Genomic DNA, 23,430 nt, shown 5'->3' with positions numbered 1-23,430 from the left:
GAGGAAACTTAAATACGAGTGACTTTAAAACCCTGAACGTCGATGTGAAACATCAGTGTCACATTAATATCTTTGCACTGTCTAGCTTCAGTTTTACAGTTCAGACGTGTACACAAGTCTCTATCCGGCCCTGCAGGACAACAACAACAACACACTGATTTACACAATTCTTACACATTTCATTGATGGCTCGAAATCAAACGCACAACAGCTAAAAACAAACGTACAATCTCCAGCAGATTTGTGATTCAACAGTTAAACCCTGTGTCGTGATTATACAGCATGTTAGTGTTATTGTCGACATGCAAAACGAATCCACTACAAGAACCTGCTGTGTGTGTGGGGGGCGGGCCCAGAGGAACGTGTGGTTAATCTACACAGAAACAGACACACACACAGATAACCGTGAGAGACTTGATGGAGGTTTTGGTAAACCCGCTCAGCTGATGCATTAAAATCGTTCCCTTTAACCAAACACAAGACGAGAGACGATCTTTGAACTTTCCAGCCAAACACAACATTATTCATTATTCAGACTTTACAGGTGAAACAGGGAGGAAATGGAATTAGAGTAAAACCTTCTACGTGTCAGAATAACAGAGACAGAGACAGAATGATCCAGTTCAACAGCTCGGACTCTAGAGGAGGACGATCAGACTCTCAGGGTCGAGGGAACTTCTGTCCTGAGGGATCGACCCAAACTCGTCCTGAGGTCGGACGCGTGTTATTCTTTTAAAATAGTAACTTCCTTCTTCATAGCAGCACATTGGTTCTCTCTCTCTCTCTCTCTCTCTTCTTCACGCCAACACACACAAACATCTGGAACCTCTGACAGGATAAAAACATTATTTGTGAGATCTGATCACAGGAGAAGCATCCAGGACGTATATCATGTTTTAAACTCTCATCACTCGTGTTCAGATCTCTCAGGACAGATACCGGGGGGGGGGAAGGGGCGGGTCCTGATATGGCTCTGGTGCATTGGACTGTATCATGCTGGAAGTCGTCTGTTATTCTGTCCACCAGCTGTTTGCACGTCACATCGTCAAAGTGCAAAATCAAAACACGCTCCCTGAACCTTAAAAATTTTAAATACGTATATTTTGCAGATTCCTTGTAGAAAATATTCCTGATGTGTTTCGTTTGATCGTTTCCAACACGAGACTAGAAAAATAATCACAAATCTATTGATCCGCTCTCAGGAAAACGTCTGATCGGACGCAGCTCGGGAGCAGAGTCGCATGTTTGGTTTGTGATGTAGAGATGAAACGGATCCAGAGCAGCAGCAGCAGCAGCTCCCTGATCGCTCACCAGGGGGCAGCCTCACCCAGAGAGAGGAGAGGAGCCGGGCTGAGGGAGGGAGAGAGAGAGAGGGAGGGAGGGAGGGAGGGAGGGAGGGAGAGAGGAGGAGAGAGGGAGGGAGGGAGAGAGAGAGGGAGGATCTGTCACCTGAAACATAAAGTGCCAACGAGCTCTGACTCGGCACAACTTGCTTCGGGGTCGTGAGCCTCAGCAGCAGGAGGACACAGGTCAGAGGTCCAGGGACGAGCTTCATGCAGGAGGAGGCGAGGGGGGGGCAAGAGGACGAGGCGAGAGGACGAGGCAAGGGGGGGGGGCGAGAGGACGACAGCAGAGACGGTTGCATAGAATCCACAGTCCAGCGTCTGTCGGGAGTCGCCTGCTCCCGGACTCACGTCTCCCAGGATCTCTGCTACTACACAACCTGGTGCTCCTGCTTATGATTGTGTGTTTCTTATATAAATAAAAGCCGGAGGAGGGAGGGGGGGCGACGTGCATGTGTGTTCTGGTGAGTGTGAGCAGCATGCTAGGCTACCGGGGGGGGGGGGGGGGTGAGCTCCACAGCGCAGCCAGCTGGTCGCAGGGCGTCACAGGTTCGAGTCCCGAGCTTCAGCCGCTGAGCGGGTGCAGATCCACCTTCACCTTCTCGCCGCTGCTCAGCATCCCCACGGTGGGGTTGAGCGGGTGCAGATCCACCTTCACCTTCTCGCCGCTGCTCAGCATCCCCACGGTGGGGTAGAGGCCACCAGGGGGCACCAGCATCTCCCTCCGGCCCATCAGCTTCCCGTTCCTGGTGAAGAACACCTGCGGGACCACAGGGGGGCGACAGAGAGTTCAGATAAACAAACACACAAAGCTGTGGGTGAAGGTGAATCCTCGGATGGAGCGATGGAGGAATCAGTCGAGAGAAGAGAAGGCGAACGTAACGATTCTTAAACAAACTCCACCTGAGAGGTCGACTGTAACCAGGACTGATGTGCAGTGAGGATATTGTTAAGCAAACAGGACACAGTGTAACGTCTGTGTTCTCGGGGGGGTGGGGTGGGGGGGGTGAAAAGTCAATGTTTGCACAACGTGTCTCTACTAAACCAGCGAGTGATCAAACATCATCCAGCTGCTCTCAGGAGAACATCCACAAGCTGCTGATGCTAATGCAGCGGCTTCTCTCCGATCCCAGAACACACACTGACACACGAAACACAACTAGACACGTTCTGTGAAGTGTGTGTCTTCAGTTCACCAGGCTGAGTCACACATCACACACACACACACACACACATCGCACAACCAGTATGCCACCCACAGCTGCTCAGTCACTGGTGAAGGTATGTGACTGGTTTCATAGGTAATAACAACACTCACACACACTCACACACACACACACACACACACACTCACACACACACACACACACTCACACACACGTGCAGCCGTGCCCATAGTGGCGTGTGTGATGTTGTGGAGCGTTGCATTGTGGGTAACTGTGTGTCCTGCTGGATAAATATTGACAAATCCCTGGATTACAGTTCAGCCTCTTCCTTCTCACCCACTTGGGTTTCAGCAGCGTGTTGTTGCACCGATTGAGAACAATTAAAAGACGCACGGTGTTTCACTCCCAGCCGCCAGGTGGCGCTCTGTGGAAACACGACAAAGAGGAAACTGTTGCCGTCAGAATTCCTTCAGTGGAGGTTTTTTTTCCAAGGATGAGAAAAACCTGAAGAGCTTCTCAAAACAAAACAAACCTTCTGAGTAAAATCCCTGAAGCTGAAGTCACCAGAGCAGTTTATTAAGTTCAGCCGGCTGCAGCCGACAGAGACAGGAAGTGAGGCATTATCTCCGCTGCGGAGGTCACGTGATTAACTTGACAACGCACGGACACGGTCGTCGGCTCTTACCGCCTCAAACTGTCTCGACTCATTCATCTGCTTCTCCTACGTTTTCTCACATGCCTGAAGTTCTACAGACTTTCTACGAGGAGGTCAGAAAGTCCGTTGAACTTCCTCTGGTGAAAATACCTGCAGAGTTCTGTGCACGTCTCAAAGCGTCTGATTCTTCTACACACAATGATTGAGACATCTACTACGATTCTGTGTTTCCTTAAGATCCTCGTGCTTAAAACGTCACAGGCCAATAAATCCACAGTTGTGCAGATCTCCTCTTCTTCACGGGTCGAGGACGGGAACCTTCTCCAGCTCTTCAGGTTCCAGTGAGGCTCAGTGAGACTGGGCGTACGTGTGGTATATTTAGATTCCCAGTAACGGTTCCCACAGGAGCCATGCTAGAGCAGAATATGAAAGTATTCATCATGATGCAAGTCTCGGGGGCTCCTGCTTTTACAAGTCATGTAAAATAATTGCTGTAATCCTGCTGAGTGCTGCTCCACAGGTAGAGCTGCCAAAATAAAGATTTAATATATGTTAAAGGCACCCAGTGGAGAGTTTGAACACCAGTGAAGACATAATGTTTTTACAGGTGGAGTTCTGCTCGGTTGTTCTCGTGCACGCACACACGAGCACATGCATGAAGACACACGTGTAAAGATATTCCACCGATCTACAGATGGAGGTGATGCATCAAAATATGGAGCCAATATAGTGTGTGTCTTAGTGTGTGTGTAGAGAGAGTTGTATATCTATCTCAATTAATGTCAGTTTAATCAGATTTGTAATTGTGTAAAATGTGTAATGAGATTTGAAGATGAATCTTTGAATGTGAACATAGATCTGTTAGAGAGAGAAGCTGAGACGAGCCGCCCTCGTGTCAACGCCATGTTGCGTTCTGTCAACGCAATGCATGATGGTTATTATTGAGGGACCCGATGAATTACAAAGAGGAAGACGGTTCTATTGTGATAAGTGATTTCAGACACAGCTCAAGTTTCCGTTTCTGCTTTCGTCTTCTGAATTCACACGATTCCACAGAATGAATGTGTAGAAAGTCCTCCTGCAATTCCATAATATCTCAACTCCTGATGTTTAAAACTGTTTATTCTCTATTTGCTGAATTTACAGTTTAAAATTGGAATTTCCTCCGATGCAGCCGAAGCCGTTTGGCCACATATCTGTCGTCACGTCTGCAGCTGACCAAAAAGGACGTGACCTCAGAGGAACTTCACAGGAAGTCACACGTCAGGTCACAGCTCGAGACGTGAGAACTCCACGATGAGATTAAATACTGTAACATTCATGAAACTGGATGAAATACAGGTAACAGTCAGTTTTCCTCACCGTGACCTTCCTCCCCTCTTGTCCCTGCTCGGCCTCCTCCCCGTCCTCTTCCTCCTCCTCCTCCTCCTCTTCCTCCTCGGCGTTGAGGTACAGGACGTTCTGGACGCCGGCCGGACCCGGACGGACCTCCGGCCGATCCCAGTCGTCCACGTCACCTGAGGACAAAGTGCGTTTGAGAAAAGGAATTCATACAAAGCAGAGCACAGGTTCAGTGACTGATTCAACACCAGGTTATAGTTCGGAGTTCAGACATTTACAGAGATGTTCAGTATCGTTTGTTGAGGAAGTTCTCAAACAGTTTACTGAAGTAAAAGTACCACACCAACTTTTCTACTTGAGTAAATGTAACTACTTGCTTTTTAATGTACTTAAGAGTATGAAAAGTAAAAGTACTTGCCGAGTGTAGCCTGATGAAACAGTCTCCTACATCTCTAACTGTGTCTGTACATTTGATTCATAAAAGAATAATAAAAACTCATAGTAATAAAGAAGATGAAGATGAAACAATTTGAGTTTCGGCCTCTTCTCTAATCTATGTTTCCTCTTCCTGATGCAGGAGGTGGAGTCTAAAGTTATGTGCTGGTTCTGATTGGATCAGTTCCCCTCTTGTTATTGATTTCCTTTAAACATACGTGTAAAAAAAACATTAAAACATGTAAAACCTTGCACTGTATAAATGTAGTGGCATAAAAGTGAAAAGTACACGAGAATAAGTAAATAAATATGAAAAATGTAAAAGAAAAGCACAAGTAACTAAGAAAACGTACTTAGTTACATCCCACCACTGTTGTTAGGCTCTTATTTGGTTGTATTAGTTCCTGTCGTGTTTCATTAAACGTCGTGGAACCACATGAGAGCAGAAAGTTTGGTTAAAATCCAGTTTCTTTCAAACACATCACAACGAACGTCTGTTGAGACCGAACGTTGCAGGAACCGTCTTACGCTAAACCTCGATAATTAGTGTGAAGAGCGAAACCTCCCACGAGCAAGTCAACCGCTTCCTAATGAGTGACGGTGTGATTCTGCCGCTCACCGTCTCCGTCCAGGATGTAGTCCCGTGGGAACATGATGCCGCAGCCCATGATGTCGCCCTTGAAGCAGCGAGGGCCGAACGCGTCGCCGACGCCGCTGCCGTGAAAGATCTTCCCATCGTCTGTCGGGCACAGAGGAGAAGAACTGGGTTTATTACTGTGAGGAGGTAAATCAAACTTACTGATGAAACTGTGTGAGTGAAGCTTTCTGCAACGAACTTTCACAATCGCAGTATGAAAGTCTGAAGAAGAACCATCGAGCACAGAGACGTGAGTTAATCGGTACAAAACCTTTTAACAACATTAAACCTTAAAAGGCATCGTGGCAAAAATGTAAAACCCAAATAAGACAATATGCAAAATTGAAAAGACATTAAAAGATCTGCAGAGAGAAAAGACGTCTGTTAAAAAAAGAAGTAAAATAGTTAAAGTAAAAATGTGTCATTTATTAAAAGTGTCGAACAGGAAAGTCCTCGGCTTTGATTCAGAAGAACCCAAAGTTCTTTGGAGTTCAGTCGGGACAATGTGGCCTCTAACGATGTATTATTATATTACATCATTCAGTTTCTATAAGAATAGAATGAATTTAATGAATACGACTTGCATCAGGTGCAGTAAGTTTGATAAAAAGGAATAAATTCATTATCCTTCATTTTAAAACTGATTCAGGTGAAGTGATAAGTTACTGGAGCAGCGACACTGTTTGATTCAGGCCGGACGCCAACTTCACCAAATCTGCAACTTACAAAATGAGACCAATTCGTCCCGAGACTAAAAACTAAATAAAAGAAAAATCCTACAGGACTCAAAACATCCCTGATGATGTGAACTTCATCTTCATAAGAAAAGATAGAACTGCCTCCTGCAGCACGATGCACTATAACAACTTTAGAAGTGTAGCACATAATAAATTATACAACTATACAATACTTTCTTGACGTGTTTTTTTGTCCCATTGCTGGAAATCAATAGAACCAGTTTCCCAGCGTGTGCAACATGTGAACATGGAACGCAGCAGCACGAACATACAGGACATCCGGACATTCCAGTCAGATGATGAAGTGTAAAGGTGAAAACAGGCCGAGTCAAAAACACTTCTCACCCCCCACCCCACCCCACCCCACCCCACCCCACAGGAACATAAAGACATGCACAACATCCAGAGGAAATCATCAAAACAACACATCGCTGCAGCGGCGAGAGACAACAATGGAGAAAAAAGAAAAACCCTCGGAGGGCGACTGCAGACGAGCTCCTCAAGCGAAGCGGCGTGGCTGCTGCCGGTAAATATTTATGGAGTTGTCATGGGACCCGTCCCCGGCTCAGGATCCTGTTTAAACAATCTCTATCTGAGCAGCAGGAGGGAGACGGAGACACTGTTTTATTACGGCTCCCATGCGGGAGGTGTCACAACACCACACAACACCACACAACACCACACAACACCACACAACACCACACAACACCACACACCGGCACCGGGCAGCGAGGATATAAATAGCAGAGGTCACCGGACAGTGACCCAGACTCCTGCTGGAGGTGAGCTGGTTCTGTGGAGGCCCCGGGTCCGGACCTGGGCAGCGGAGGCCCCGGGTCCGGACCTGGGCTGCGGAGGTCCCGGGTCAGGACCTGGGCTGCGGAGGCCCCGGGTCCGGACCTGGGCTGTGAGGTCCCGGGTCCGGACCTGGGCTGTGGAGGCCCCGGGTCCGGACCTGGGCTGTGAGGTCCCGGGTCCGGACCTGGGCTGTGGAGGCCCCGGGTCCGGACCTGGGCTGCGGAGGTCCCGGGTCAGGACCTGGGCTGCGGAGGCCCCGGGTCCGGACCTGGGCTGTGGAGGCCCCGGGTCCGGACCTGGGCTGTGAGGTCCCGGGTCCGGACCTGGGCTGTGGAGGCCCCGGGTCCGGACCTGAGGATGGAGCCGGCTGAGAAGCTGGAGGCGTGTTTGCCACTGGAGCAACTTTCAGATGCGTTAAAAGTTTTTATTCATATTGTATCGATAAATTAATCAAGTTTAACTATCACCAAACGCTAAAAAGACTAAATTAATTAATAAGCTTTTATTCCTGCTCAAAACACACAAACTTTAAACCTGAACTTCCACTCGGAGATGATTGTAAACTCAATATCTTGCAGCTGAATGAGAAACAAATTATCTTGTTTTGTGTTTACTGTTGTTTCTTTAACGAGTGTCCGTATATCTACAAACACACATCTGACTTCCTGTCTGTCTTATCAGCTTCACACTCATTTGTATTCCTCTCGTCCCAGGAGAGCGTTGTGTTGAATTCGGTGTCATTTGGAAACGTGATATGTTCAATATTAATACAAATGTTATAAACACTCTGTAGCCGTCAGTAGGGGCGGGGCAGTTGAGCCTGTCCTGTTTAGATTTTTTATTTCATGATATCGGACTGACACAGAACAGTTAAGCGTTAACTCCATCATTAAAATAACACTGATAGAATCACTTCCTCCTCAGGAATGTGTCTTCAAAATAAAAGCACAACACCGGTTTTCTTGCTGTAATGCTTCACATTGAGCCGAATTACAGGGTTATATTTTGTAAAGTTGTGAACGTAAGTCTGAATATTGTGTCCGATGAAATAACAGCTTATACATAAACTACACACGTAAAAGGGTAATAAAGACAATTCTGTTTCATTTTATGAAAAAACTTTGACGATAAAATGAACACAACGTTTTCTAGTTTGAGGACGACTCACTAACGAGGAATAAATCTCGTTCGGTCCAGAGCCGGAGCAGAGGACGGTGACTTCAACAGAACCATGAATCACAGCGTGAACCTCTGGAGTTCTTCATGGATCAGAAACTGCTTCTTATTCGTTCTCACTTCATCTCAGGTCCAACCAGAGATTCCTCAAATCTACTCTCCATGATCTCAATAGATGGGGCTCACTGGCTCCAGGAAGTAAGGTTGACTGTTTATGATTCATCAGCATCTCAACACGTAGAAGTTGCAAATGGAATTCATAGTAAATTCTCAGGAACGTGTGCAAATCTCACGTATGGGGGGGGAGAGGAGCGGAATCATGGAAGAATATAAATATTGTGTCTTAATTCCTCATGTTTTAGGAGTCTGTGAAGTCATTGTTCAGGGAAGCCCGGTCGTTTCCAGACAAACTCTCATGTTACGAGAAAACCTGTTTTCCTTTTCCCAGCTGGAGTCGCTGCTCCGCCAGGTTCCTCCTGCCCTCTCCTCCCGTGGGCCCGGGTCCAGACCCTCAGATCAGATCCAGTACTTCACCCTCTTCTCCAACCTCCATCCAGCACCTGGTGGTCCTCACTGTTCTCCTTCCCGGCGACCACCTCGCCGCCGTCCTCCCGACTTCTGCGTTAACGCCATCATCAGGTTCTCGCTCCATCACGAGCCTCGGTGCCAAACCCTGGTCAACACCTGGGAGCTAATTTTAAACTCGCTTAGTCTCCAACACAAATTTTAACTTTTTCCAGCACATCGTGGCTCTGAATGGAGCCGGCTTCCTGTGGATCGATTTCCACCCGTTTTAGTACCAGAGCAAAGTTAAAAAAGCAACAGAAGATATTATTGTACGCTCAGGAACAAAAATAGCCGCACGCAGCTGCCTGCCAAACTGAATTATACTCAGGACTTGTTTTAATATAACAAGATTAGCTCAATGTTTACCAGAATTGTTTCTAATTAAGTGCTCTAATGATTTATTGTCAGTTAATAAACTGCCGATTTCTTCCAAACAATTAAAAAGTTCCCCTTTTAATTGTTTAAGCACCGATTCTGCACATGAAGTTCAGCTCATTTGTAATAAAGTTACCAGATACTCAGCTTGTGAAAAACATGTTTGCAAATACAGGTTAAGTTTTCGAGTTTTGATCTGTGAACAAAGTACGGAATGGAAAAGCAAATGTTTATGTTTATCTGTTATAATTCTGAGAGAAAAGTTGTAATATTACAAGATTAAAGGAAAAAAAAGTTTCACAAACATTCTCATGTTGAAACTCTGAACTCTCTTTCAGTAGGAGACGGACGTGAAGAACGATAAAGTCACAATCGACCACGACCAAACGTTTCCTCCTCCACTTCAGACACAGTTTCCTCCGGGTCTGTGGTTCTTTCTTCTGAATAAACTCAGTTTCTTTCTAATATTCCGACTTTCTTCTGGTAGTATTATGACTCTTTGTATTACTTCAACACGGCCCTAATACTTTTTCCGACTCTCCCGTCAGAGGACAAGCTGTCACATCCTGCTTCCTTCCCTTCTCCAAGTCTTTAGTGTTTTTTGATTTGGTTATTTATTTGACAAATTACTCTCTTTACAAAGAGTTCTGTCATCGCTGTAACGGCGTCTTTAACCACACGCACAGTGGAGCTGGACAAACTCTCCTGTGCCTTTATTATTATATGAATGTGCACATTGTGCTGAATGGATTTTTCATGACTGTAATGAAACGGACACCGGAGATATTTTCAAATACCCCAGGATCCCGTCTTACCACCCAGCCCCAGTGAAAACACATCAGGGAGCTTTAGAAAAAATAAGCCAGCGGAACGTGACCTGTTCTAGTGATTAAACTTTTCTTAACTGTCCCAAACCCAAAGACATTTAATTCAATTTGAAATATTACCAGCAACTCCTCACATTTGAGTGTTTCAGTCCAAAGTGCAGTGCTCACGCTGAACCTTTAACAAATCCAAATGCTCTTTGACATTTTCACTGATATCAGGGAATAATCTAAAAACAACCAAGCAAATGTACGGGTCTTATATTTATGAGTGTGTTTAATTGTGTGCGGATCCAAATCTGTGAGGAAATCAGCTGCGAACCTGTAACTTCCTCTGATGTGGTAACGAACATGACTTTATGTGGAATTCCACGGGACTGTGGGATCTTGGTGGAGATACATGCCTGTGAGTGGAGTTCCATTCTAGTTAAATAACCGATTAAGTGATAAAATCTATATCAGATTATATCAGGAGATGATTCCTCTAGTGGTGACGTCTCTGTTCCTGACAAAGTGTAACAGAGACAATATCATCCAAACCCATTTTTGTCCCATTAGGTCAGAAGACGATAGCATCACTCGGCACAACATGTTGCTACTGAATAATTGTTTTTGCGGAACCTGAGCTGGAATCAGATTAGACCCGTCACTGATCTACTGAGCAGCTCCGAAGTGAGACTGAGCCCTATCACCCGGGGTTAGGGTGGTGCTGAGGGATGGATGGTGGCGGTGGAGGTCGGGCACAACCTTCAGCTGCGGGTGTTGAGTCATAGCACGTGTGACTCACTGATGGGGGGTGCAGACGCTTAATGAGGCTTGCTGAGGAGCACTCAATGGTTGGATGGCTGTTTGCTCCAGATAGAGCCCACAGGGGCCGACATGGGCCCAGTTTCCCACACGCACCATTAACCTGCGGAGCCAACACATAGGATAGACCACGCTGGGCCGGCCCCCCATACAAACACTGGTGGTAACACCCGCCTGCACCAGAGAACTCTACCAGCTGAACAGGGGAGCAGCGGTACGGCTGAAGGCCACTTGTATATATAACTGGAATAAATCTGGAGTAAAGTAACAACCTTAAAATAATACAGCAATACACGTCGCATGTGATCCAGGTCAAGACTGGTCAGAGGACACAGAAATAGAGTTAAACTGTACATGCAAAGTATAAAGAAGAAAATCATTATGTAATTTATGTATTTAGATCCAAGCTGAACAAGAAACTATGTAAATTCACTGTATTCCTGAAAAGAAGTGATAACATCATTACAAACACTGAGACTATGAGGTTTCAAGTGTCTATATGAAGCTAAGACCTGCCAAGATTATTCTGGCAGATACTTTTCCTTCTAGATACTGAGGTCAAATACAAATGGAAGCATAAATAAACAAGGAACCAGGAGTCGTAGCAGCAGCTCTTCACCGGACAGGAAAACCAGAGGGACAACGCTGAAGTCCTCTGTTCTTAAAGCGGTGTACGCTGTGGTCATGTGGCCTTGTGTGGGTAATACATTGTTTAAGTTGTTGTCATCCTGCCAGAGAGTCTGAAGTCAGTTCTCGAGGCTCGGCAGCTGTTCAGTAAACATCTGGGATGCATGGAGCCGTGAGGCGACACACTGCATGAAGAAGAGGCCCTGGCTGTTGATTCTAAGGAGCTGGATCAGAGCCTGCACCTTAACCAAAGCACGGGAAGGCAAAAACCTCATGTGCACAGCGTGGAAAACCACATGCATGATTTTAGTCTCTAACAAATAAGATTAATGGGAGCTGTGCTGGGGCGTGCACATGTCTGTGGTGTCCAGCGCACGGCCGCCAAACCAGACCGACCGCAGCGCGAGACCTCTGGGGCCGGCACGGTGAGCCTCTGTGAAGGATCGGTCTCGTCTGTCACTCAGCGACCAGGCATCAACCCCCCCCACACACACCCACCCCCTGGCAGGACACACAGCATCAACTGTTATTACCAATGTGTCCAGAGTCCGCACGGGGACACCTGGATTCAGGACTATGAACATCGACTGGAATGTGCGGATGGAACAAGAAAATGGGTTTCGATAGATCGGGAGGTCAAACGGAGAGTTTATACAACTTCGTCACCTAAAAAAAAAGAATTGCTCATTTCCGGGTTGAAATCCATGGAGAGAAAATGACATCAGTGGCGTGTGAATCCGAGTACGAGCGGCTGAACTCCCCTGAGAGAGCGATTCACAATGAGACGCTTCAGACCAAAGTCCTGTTGATGAAAGCCAGCGAGCTCCTCACTGCTCTGCTCAGATAAGGACGAACAAGATCTCGACTGTGACAGTGTGTTGTCAGATCAACACCCGGCTTCCCACTGTAGCTCGTTCGGTTGTAATAGCAACCAGCGACCTGCTGTAGCCGACGCGTTCCTCACAACACGGCAGCAGCTGATCTCTGAGCGCTGATAGCGACGGGTGCTGAGGCCTGGAATGGGAGCTGGGAGCTGGGGGGGGGTTCAGTGCAGAATCAGATGCCGGTGCAGATACCTCTCTCGGGCTTGTGGTCACAAACAACTAACACTGAATGTGTGTGTGTGTGAAAGCAGAGGGAGATGAAGATAACTTTGACTAAACTGGGATGGAGATACAATCCTTCTCCTTCTCCTGATGCTGTCACCATGTGTGTTATCTGCTCTCTGTCCGTCTCCTCTGCCCGAGCGGCTCCTTGATCTCTGCTTGTGTGAGGCACCTCCACATCCCTGTGATGTTTGCATCTGAAGGCAGCAGATAGATGCTCAGGAGGAAGTATATCAAACTCGTGTGTTTCATTCCACACGGACTACAGAGGAATTCCACACATACGGAGGAAGTAACAACACAACTTCTTTCTGGGAAAATAACAAAAGACAAAAAGAGGAATGGTGAATATCTCACCTGCATGGTAGGCCACCGAGCCTCGGCTCCAGCCCGGGTGTCTGTTCCTGGGGTAGTCCTTCACAAACACAAAGACACACACAGATTACAGATGCACAATGTCACAGGGATTGATTGGTTTTGTGACGCAGAAAACAACATGCAGTTTGTCACTTGAAAAACGAAGCCTGGTAGTTTCACTGAACCGTAGAGTGAATGTAAAGATGGATCTGCCCCTGGTGGTTGGCTGAAATATAAATCATACACTCTGCCTGCTCCATGTTAGTTGACAGGACAGGGTAGAGAACCAAAAAGAACAATGGTGAATGTTTCTCAAAGACGCTTCCTGTCATTTAGGTCGTTCTCATCCCACTGATGATTGTTGATTGTTGTTTTACATTTGTTATTTGATGATATCAAAAACCGGGGGAAACATAATGACTGACAGTTGAGACGGACCTGGAATCAGTTGTGTGCACCGTGTGCGTCGGAGCTCGATACCGCAGCTACACAATAATATCACTGTTGCAGAATCTGAATAACGTCAAAACCACAAGATGGTGGCAACCATATGGGAGCACACGACCCTCAGTGGGAGGAAGTGGAGACGCGTCTTTATTTACAACCTTTAGGAGGAACTTATACTGTTTAATAAGGGGCGTGGCTACTGTGTCATCAGTCTAGTCGGCTACTTCATTTTATCACATTTTGAATCTGATAAAATTGTTTTGATCCATAAGTTGTGATTGTGGGTTTATTTTACGACCACGAGCCTCAGATATAAAGAAAGTTTTCCGTCAGTCTGTATCAGCCTCACATCCACACGTTCTTAATGAAGGTGAGAGCAGCCTCAGAGGTCATGTGATGATACAGAGCAAAGAGCTGCTTTCAGTGTCTAACAAATATTAGTAAAGTGATCACACATAGATTAATCTTTATTCAAGATTTTGTAATGCTCTGCTCTCATACACCCGCTTGTTCTTAGATTTCCTCTGCTTGTGCACTGGCACTAACATATTCTGTTGCTTGGTCAGATTTACTCGCACTCCAGCTTCAGCTCTTCTCCTCACACTTACACGGCTTCTGTGAGAAAGTGAAACAGATTTAATTTGTCAACACTAAAGCTGACATTCTATTGGTTGGAGTATTGTGATAGACTTGTTCCAGTGCAGAACAAGGAATCAAAGAACAGAAGTTTGTTGTGCACAGAAACAGTTTGAGCACAAGCAGAGCAAATCTAAAACACAAGCAGGAGCTATTTGGGAGTTCAGGGTTTAGAGTGAAAAGGTTCTAAGTTCTCAAATTGGACGACCACACTCTTGAATAAAGAGAGGAAGCAAAACACACATACACACACATCCTCACTTTTCGATCCATTCCTCGCATGTTTATTCTTGCAATAATGAAGTCACCACCCTCCGAACTCTTTAAATGCAGAATATCAATCTTACTACAGCTCGTGCACATCGCTCCAACACGGGCATCAAGCTACTTCACCTCGCCGGGGGTTTGAGGGAGGAGTTTCGCCGGCCGTCAGTTCGAACATCCGCAGCTTTGTATGCAAATGAACCGAAGACGAAAATTCTGATCCCTACAGGTTGAATCCGGTTGCTGTATTCCTTTCACCGATGCTAGTGACTGCACGGACTCCATATCTGGTCTCTCTCTCTGGTCTGCACAGTATGGACGTCTCTCTCCAGGCCTCATGATGCCAACAGAAATAACTAGTGGGCCAACTTCGGGATAAGATCAGAGTATGACTCAGAGGTAATTACCAGAGATTTTTATCTGTCTTCTAGGCTGCACCTCAATTACTGTAGAAACACAATAATGAACAAGAGAGGAAGGACGAGGAGGAGGGGAATGACATTATACCTACTTCTAAATGCTTTCTTGTTCATATTCTTGCAGGTGAACTCTCTCTCTCGCCGCTGCTGCATTTCGTTTCTGCTCGTACTAACAGGCAAAAAGCAACAGAAAACCAAAAGGCCCTTTTATTTTCATCTTCTCTCAAGTCTAATAAATCCGACCACTGTGACGTCCAAGAAAGAGGAAAAGCAGGTCAGCCTGTAGCAGGTCACTGTAAAAGAAAACACGGCTTTATCCAAACAAAAGAACGGCTCCCGATGAAGGATGAAGAGACTGAGAGAGGCAACACATTACTCAGAAGCAAAAGAAGGCAAATTAAATTGTTCCTATTAGCACCTGTGAGGAGCAGAGATATGAGTGATGGGGCCGAGCCGACAGCCGCCAGGTCAGGCCAGGCAGCGTGAGGTCAGGACATCAGTGAAACACCAGAGGTCCTGTCTGACAACCCCATCGGGGAGTGAGGAAGAGGAAATGGAGATGGATCGGGGGGGAAGCGAGCGAGCGAGCGAGCGAGCAGGAGAAGGACGGAGTGAGACATCAGCAGAGGAAGACAGGGAGACATGGAGGAATGCAGCTCCTGCTCCAAGCCTGAAAGCCGCTGATCCGCCAAGTCTGCTCCTCTTTCTCCTCGTCTCCACCACAAGCCGGAGGATTCCTCTGGCTGACTGGCATGTGGGCTTCATCTCCGCGAGGAGGAAAGACTGCGTGTTGGTTCGCTCCCTGATTGATGATCCGCAGACTCACATGTGATCGGTGATTTGGAGGAACTCGCTGAAATAAGACAACATTAGGAACGGCAAGAAAATAAAATAATTAGGGATGGATTTATAGCGCTTTAATGGGAGCCGCAGACTTGTGTCTGATAAATGGATCAACTGGTAAATGCCTGTTTGGGTGGCTGTCTCCTTAGTAATTGTTGTGTCCATCATCTCTAATTCATCTCCTCTGTGTGATCTGTCCGTCCCGTCGCTACACACAGAATGCAGCTTCACAATATATATCTGAATAGAACAGCAACGACTACTGAGAACGGCAAGTCGATCGGCCTAAACGGAAATATCTGAAAATCTATTGTCTATATCGATACTTCAAACACCAGGACCAACTCGAGCCTCACTGCAGTATAAGAGGAACGCACTGAACTCTGATAAACTTTGCACATTATCCGTAAATGTCCAAGTCAGTCGCTCGAGACATTCTCCGGAGATTCTCCTCCCGACTCCCTCCAGATAATGTCCCTGGGCTGTGGATAACAACACAGGAGCTCCACAGCAGAACATCTACATCAGGCCGACTCTGTGTCTGGAACAAGTAGCTGAAGCTTCTTGCACGCGTCGGAAACCACTTTGTTGCATCAACAGGAATCCGCAGACTGTTGACAGGCAACAAAAAGCATTTTATACTGAAGTCTGTATTCCTGCCAGTAATTTGGAGCGATACAAATTTGCCATTTAATAACCTCCACTTTGCCAAGTAGCATTAATCATGAGTGTCAAAGTAGCAAGAAGGCAACAAACAAAAGGATTTGTTCTGTTGGACTTGGAACAGATCACGTCTGATAAGAGGAACATTCCAACCTGCTGTGGTTTGGGAGTTACAGCAGCTGCTGTGATCAGGGGTGGCGCCACTAATTCACACCTACACCTCTCTATCAACACATGATGAAATGATGAAACGCAGAGTTAATCAGCTGGTCCGTTCTCTTTGGAAACACGGTGGAGACCTGCAGCGAGGACCTGCAGCTTCAGATCCTCGGTGCAACACCAGCGTCTCAGAGCCGCCTGCATTTCCACACTGAGGCAGAGTAAACAAGTCTGAGAGAAGAGCGAGCGTGGAGGTGCGGGCCGAGAGGAAAACCATGTGGAAGCAGATACCCATCATCTACTGCAGATATCAAACTGGCTTATCACAGGGCTGCCTAAAAATATAACTAAAGCTGTGTGCGTGTGCGTGTGCGTGTGTGTGTGTGTGTGTTGAAGTTTGGAACAAGGGAAAGTCGGGTGTTTCTGTTGGTACCTGCCCATACAACCTCACCTATAGGGGTTGGGCAGAGACTGTGTAGGGAACTAATGCAGGTCTGTTTGTATAACCTTGTGTCATCGGGCTGAAACCTCTGGCTCCCCACACGATAACAGCAACTGTCTGACATTAGCTGAGGATCTGACTGGAGAGAGGAAAATTACAGCCCATCTGTGAGTCTATGTGTTCGGGCAAGTCTGTCACTTTTTACGGATGCAAGTGCTTTCTCTATACAAACAGATAAAACTGATACAAGACCAAGTTTGTTCTGTTGCTGAATGGGTGGTAGCTTAGCAGTGTTCTAATACATATACATATATACACACATATATAGGTATATAGATATATACACACACACATACACATCTTCAAATTATAACAGTATAAGAGATGTTCCGATACCAGGATTGGGGAGTACGTGAGTCCATGAACTGATCCGATAAAACGTCTTTAGTGTTTCACTCTGATAAAACCGTATTTTCCTTTTGCCAGAAATCTCTTCTTTAGTTCTACGGCTTCATTCTCTCCATGCAACTCAATTAATTTCCTGTGGCTGATTCCTGTTCCTGGGATTATCATCATGAGTGGTGTCGTAAAAATGATTTCCTTGCCGACATATTTTCTCATATTAATGATTCATTGTATTGTATTTAAAATGGCAGGAAATAGTGATAAACGTCTGCTGGAATTTTACAAGGATGAAATCGGGTTAAGTGTTTCGCTTTATCCAATCAACATTCAGAAACACAAAGCGACTCAGTTCATCATGTACGACTAAGAAAATAATAAAATTCTCACATTTGAGAAGCAAAACTAAATAAAATAGGAATTGTATTCATAAAATACCTTTTATACACAGAGGGAAACTCAAGGTGCTATAGAGAGACATTAAAAAATTGACACCAAGACAAAATTATAAGAAAAATCTATAAAATTTGTTAGCTAGCTTTAAAAAATGAATAAAAACCTACACGTTTGATAATAATTACAGATGAATGAGGGCGCTGTGTGTTCTACAGCTTCCCGATCCGAGGCTTTGGCAGTGGCTGCTCTTTTGTTTTATATCAATCTGACCTCTAGGAATAAACAAGGTCACAGGAACCGCGGTTAGAAGTCTGTGGCAGGACTGCTGCATCACAGGAGGAAGAGGAAGGGAACTGTTCCCAGGACCCGGGCCAGGGGCAAACCAGGACAGAGGAAACGCTGCCATTCCAGGTCGCAGAGCACTTCATGTTTCCCGCTTGTGTGAAGGAATGCATAATGTATTGTGTGTGTGTGTGTGTGTGTGTGTGTGTGTGTGTGTGTGTGTGTGTGTGTGTGTGTGTGTGTGTGTGTGTGTGTGTGTGTGTGTGTGTGTGTGTGTGTGTGTGTGTGTGTGTGTGTGTGTGTGTGTGTGTGTGTGTGTGTGTGTGTGTGTGTGTGTGTGTGTGTATATATGGCTTTATGGCTCTGTAGGTACAATAGGTTTGAGTGAGCAAATACACTAATCATTAATATAGAGGGGCCAAGGGTGAACTCAGAAAACTCACTTTCCCTTCACTCCTCATCACAGATATGACACCTATCCATCAATCTTTTAGATTTTACATCCTATACCCCCCCCCCTACCTGCTTCTCCACTTCCTGCCCCCCCCCACTAACAGAATTAAGATGTTTTTTTGCAGCACATGAGGGTCGTCCTGTTCGTTCCTCAGTGTTTTTCATCTTCGTCTTCCCTTTATTTTTCTACCTCCTAATGTTTTACCTCGCTACCACCCCCCCCCCCCCCCCCCCCACCCCCCCAAAAACACCCACACCCATCTCACCCCTACACTTTTCCACCTCATAACTAAGGCGAGATCTCTCTTTGTCCCACATCCTAGCAACCGGTGTGTACCGGATGAAAAACAACCCACCAACATACCAAGCATATGCATGCTGTACATTCATTAACAGGCTTTTCTCCAGAGGAACGGCGGAGAAAGAAAAGGGTCACGTCAGGTTCTGGGAACAGCCGTCGGGCCTGAGATAACAAACCTACAGAAAACACGTTTGCTCTACATTAAAGAAAAACATTTAAAATCAGCACGCGTTCCTCTGACTTCCCTGTTGGAAAGGAAACTGGCAGCAGAGACTCCGGGGATTACAAGAACGTACTTCCACATTTTTTAAAAACCCAATTTGATTTTTAATATCTTGAGCCTCAATTTTCCCTTTGTACTCCACCTTTGAAAAGATTTTCACCAGAATCAACAGCGAAATTCAAACCATGACTGTTCATGTAAACAAGTCTAATAGTTGCTGGCGGCTCTGTGATGTACTGGGTGCACGCTGTGGAATGTTAGTCTGTGATGTTTAACATGCACACCATCCTATTGCTGGTGTTTTATAATAAGTAGTAATTAGTTCTAATTAGTAGTAAACACAGAGTTGCAGCTGATGGTTGAGTCATTAGTTCTGCAGCCGTGAATCAGGAGAAATGAAATCCTGACCTGCGCATGGCACCAGACGAGAAGTCTGAGGATCACAAACATCATAACGTTTAACGCTGATGGATACGTGACCGTCTAAGTGAATTGGTTTATATTTATATGATCTTTTCACTTTACAGTACAGTTTTACACACAAACGCATTCGTACAGTGCATCTACGTGCAGAGGGATCGAACCGCCGAGCTTCTGGTTAGAAGATGACCGCTCAGGATGAAGCACCTGTGTTCACACCTGGTTTCAAGTACTTGTGATCCGATGTCACTTCCTGCTCTGTATGAAAATAATCAATCAACTGATGTTGTTTCTAGTTTACAGTAGTGTCTGATGTTTCTGAAGAGAGAGAACAAGAGGGGAGGGACTAAATTAATTTATTAATTAAATACAGATATTCCTCATTTAAGAAAAGATCAGATTTCAGGATGGATGTGGACGTGTTCACACCTGAACTTAGCGCTGGCCACCTGTGATTGGATCACTCAGGATAGCTGTTTATACAGAGTCTGAACAGGGTCCATAACTATTTATAACCTCAATCAATAGATTGTTTCTGTTGATGTTTCTGATCAGTTTGAGTTATTTGATGATATAAAAACAGGGGGAGACGTCATGATTGACAGCTGAGGCTGACTTGTGATTGGTCGAGCCTGGGAATCGGCTGGGAGTCAATGCAGCGGCTCTACTCAACAATCTCTACTGGGCAGGTTCGGCTCTTGATGACATCAAAAAGGGCAAGATGGCCGCCTGCCAAGATATTTTGGCTTCATTTTGGTACAAAGGGAAGAAGTGGAGACGTGTCATCCAACTTTATTTACAGTCAATGCTCAATGGATGGACATCGTTTGTGTTTCATTTCTTAAGACTTAAAGGAAGAAAGAGATTTGTAAGATGAAGATCTACGAGAGAGAGAGAGAGAGAGAGAGAGGGAGAGGGAGAGGGAGAGAGAGAGAGAGAGAGAGAGAGAGAGAGAGAGAGAGAGAGAGAGAGACACCCTGGTATTAATGAGTGGATCTGTGTTTCTGCTTTCTTACCACAGGATGCTACGTGAAAGAGAGCAGCATGCAAACTTGCGCCTGCTGTAGAGTAAACAGTCATTACCCATTTGGTGCTTTATCACCTCTCCTGGACTGAAGCTTAATATCTTTATAATGAAAGCCAGATGCAGGGAGAAAAGTGGTGGAGCAAACAGAAAGGACAGGGGAACTCTGAGGAGGTAATGGGACTGGAGTTATCACCTCTGGGTTTCCTACTCCCCCATGGGAACAGCGTCTGTTGGTTTAACCCAGAGGATGTGTGTGCACATGGACTATCAGAGGGGATTCTAGTTTTAGTTTTTGCATCACAATCAAACAGATCACAATCAAAGTTAATATAATAAATGTATGTGATGAGTATGATGTGATTTAAAGCCCATGCTTTCAGCCCTGTCCGTTTGATTCTTGGTTTCTATAGAAGCAGGATTACACAGAATCGGCCGGACGAATTTCCATGAAACTTGGTGGAAGGATGTGGTAAAGTCCAGGAAAGAACTCATTAAATTTTGGAGCAGTTCCAGGAATAATTTTCTTCTCATTCTTTAACATTGTGAGACATTTTCCCAAAAGAATAATGAATGGGTCTTGATATCAGGGGAGTGAAATGTGGTGCAGCTTGATTGAATATAGTTTTCTTCCAACTCTATCAGACTATGTGCTGTAGCTGTTATTCCTCTGCAGAAAGTCCTGCTGTTCTCACACGGACTCAAACATTATCCAGAGTGTTTACCGGGAGGCCGGCAGGAGAAACTCTGGAGAACGTCCGCAGCAACTGACTTGTGTCCTCACACACAGATCATTCCAGGAGATGACCTGGAGTTCAGTGTGGGTCTGAAAGCAGCTTCACAGGCGACCGAAGTTACACATCTGCTCGTCGCTCTGAGTTTTGATAGTCTGGTCATTTGCGGTCACCACAACTGGACCCATAAAAGAGAGAAAGCGAATTCCAGCTCCTCCTTCATAAACAAGTCCAGCAAGCGTTGAGATAACTGAACAAAAACTACCGACTGGTGTGAATCTGTGCTATCGCTAGACTACGTAACCTGCAACAACCCAAACGAGACTGTCTACAAAAAGGATATTCAGTTACAATTGTTCAGTGGATGGAAACCTGTGAGTAACACACATCTGTTGTCTAAGGCTAAATCTAGATGTTGTATTTCTATTTTTACCAAATCAGGAGGCGAATTTCAGGGCCTGCATCATCATTTCCAAAAAGACTAATTTTCTAAAACACAACCCAGAAGTTTTCACAGTGAAACAGAACCAGCTGCAGTTTCAAATCTCCGTTTCAGAGGCTGGAAAACTCTGGAATGGTGCAGACGTTCTGCTGCATTCCAAACTAGAACATATTCGAGTGGATGTTGCCTAAGTGTGTTCCTCCTGCTCAGCCACTTCTGTCTTCAGACGTCTGAAGCTCTCTTTGTCTCCGTGTTATTCAATGACCTGTGAGTTCCTCCGTTCCTGTTTTATATAAACCGCCTCGGAGACCTTGAAAAATGTTGTACAAGTTTCATCATTTACTTTTGTTATTAAAAGGAGCAGAGTTTGGAACCTGGGGGAGCCGGTGCTGGCAGCTCTCCGCGGGCCTTGGCTCGGCCAGTCGCTAATATCTCACACTCATAACACTTTCGAGGCTAAACTGACAAGGTGTAAAAAGCTCACAAATCATGAGCTGGGCTGTCAAAGACGTAGTTACCGAGTCAGAAGAATAATATTAGGTACAAATGTAATGAAATAGTTTTTATGAGCGAATCCATCTATCAGAAACCAGACATTTATACAAGTTTAATCCTGCTCTAATAAGCCTAACAAGGCTGATTCCAAACAGCTCTAGTGTAACTAGTGCAACATCCTCAACTGTTACTGCTCATACTTAACATCCTGGCTGCGGCGTATTGAAATGTTAACCTCTCTTTTATTCAGCGTTGGCATCTCTTGCTGTTTATCATTCGAAGTCGGTGCCAAAGCATCTACAGGTCTGCTGGTTTTATCCTTCAAAGCAGATCAACATGGTAATAGTCGCTCGCAGAGCCGCAGTGCTAATTCTGAAATGGGAACCGTATGTGCATTCTTTGGAAAAAGAAATGAGGGCTCAAATGAGAGGTGTTAAAATTTCTCTAATTGTATTTTCCTCTTGGAAGTGTTTCATGTTCCCAAAGTAGACCATTAGATCCACAAGGAATGGCTCTGCTGATGGATAATAGGAAAGAATTTTTTAAACCTTTATTCAACCAGGACAACAAGTCTCATTGAGATCAGGAATCGTTTGAATATCGCCAAGTGGCACAGGGAGAACGCTAAAGAAGACAAATAGTGGAGAAATAAGAATCAACTTTGAAAACTGAAGCTTTGTAACCAGGCAGGTTGAAGAGATCCGTCTCTAGTTCTTACTTTGGATTTATAAGCATTAGATGAAATGGATTCATCAAGCTTCCAGTGCTTCTGCAGCATATAACAGGCCACAGGTGCAGCACAGCAAGAAACAGGAAGTTCTGCAGCTTCCTCCAGTTCTTCTCTGTCTAAGTCAAATCTCCACTTCGGACATTTAATGGATACGGACGCTGTCACCTTCTGCTTTGACGTTGTTCGGAGCCAGAGTCTGTGAAGCGGGGATCAGTGACTGGAGCGTCAAGACCTCACTGATACGTGTGCTCTGTCTCAGCTGTCAATCATGTGGTTTCACCCCCTTTTCATAGGATCTAATAACTAACCAACCCATGTTGACATGGTGCAACATATGCTTGTATACACCTTTAGGACATTTGGGTGCTTCTCCCATTTGAAGTATTTCCGTTTCTTGTGATATCATCGTTTTCAAGTCATGTGACTGATCGAAATACATCGTGATTTGCTGAAATGTTCGTTGGAAAGATGAAATTAACTAAAGGTGATGTAGTCTGTTTTTCAGAGCAGTGATATTCGTTGAAACAAATATGAAATCAACAGCAGATTCCGACGCAGACCATGTTCCTTCTGACCGAGGCTCAGTCGTTAAGGGACGTGACGATGAGGATGAGGAAGAGTTTAGGGAAAAAACAATGACTTACAAAGGAACCCAAATGTTTAAGCTACAGAATATCTTTATTCTAAGTTTCTTCCTGCTTCAG

General features: G+C 45.3%; 1 protein-coding gene across 1 annotated transcript in view; it reads right to left on the bottom strand.

Moving 5' to 3' along the window:
* Window positions 1-1,864: 1,864 nt before the first annotated feature.
* The window catches only part of spryd3 (SPRY domain containing 3), a 47,867-nt gene continuing 26,301 nt past the window's right edge, over window positions 1,865-23,430 (bottom strand). Inside the window, exons 8-12 of the mRNA XM_061075136.1 lie at window positions 12,952-13,009; window positions 5,560-5,679; window positions 4,527-4,681; window positions 2,002-2,103; window positions 1,865-1,941 (exon numbers count right to left, since the gene is read on the bottom strand). Of these exons, the coding sequence (XP_060931119.1) occupies window positions 1,909-1,941; window positions 2,002-2,103; window positions 4,527-4,681; window positions 5,560-5,679; window positions 12,952-13,009 (468 nt within the window). The 3' untranslated portion in view covers window positions 1,865-1,908. The remainder of the gene's footprint in view (window positions 1,942-2,001; window positions 2,104-4,526; window positions 4,682-5,559; window positions 5,680-12,951; window positions 13,010-23,430) is intronic.

Source organism: Limanda limanda, chromosome 7 (assembly GCF_963576545.1).
Source record: "Limanda limanda chromosome 7, fLimLim1.1, whole genome shotgun sequence".
Taxonomy (NCBI): Eukaryota; Metazoa; Chordata; class Actinopteri; order Pleuronectiformes; family Pleuronectidae; genus Limanda; species Limanda limanda.
The sequence above is the reverse complement of the archived record's forward strand: the minus strand, read 5'-3'. Positions and strand labels throughout refer to the sequence as shown.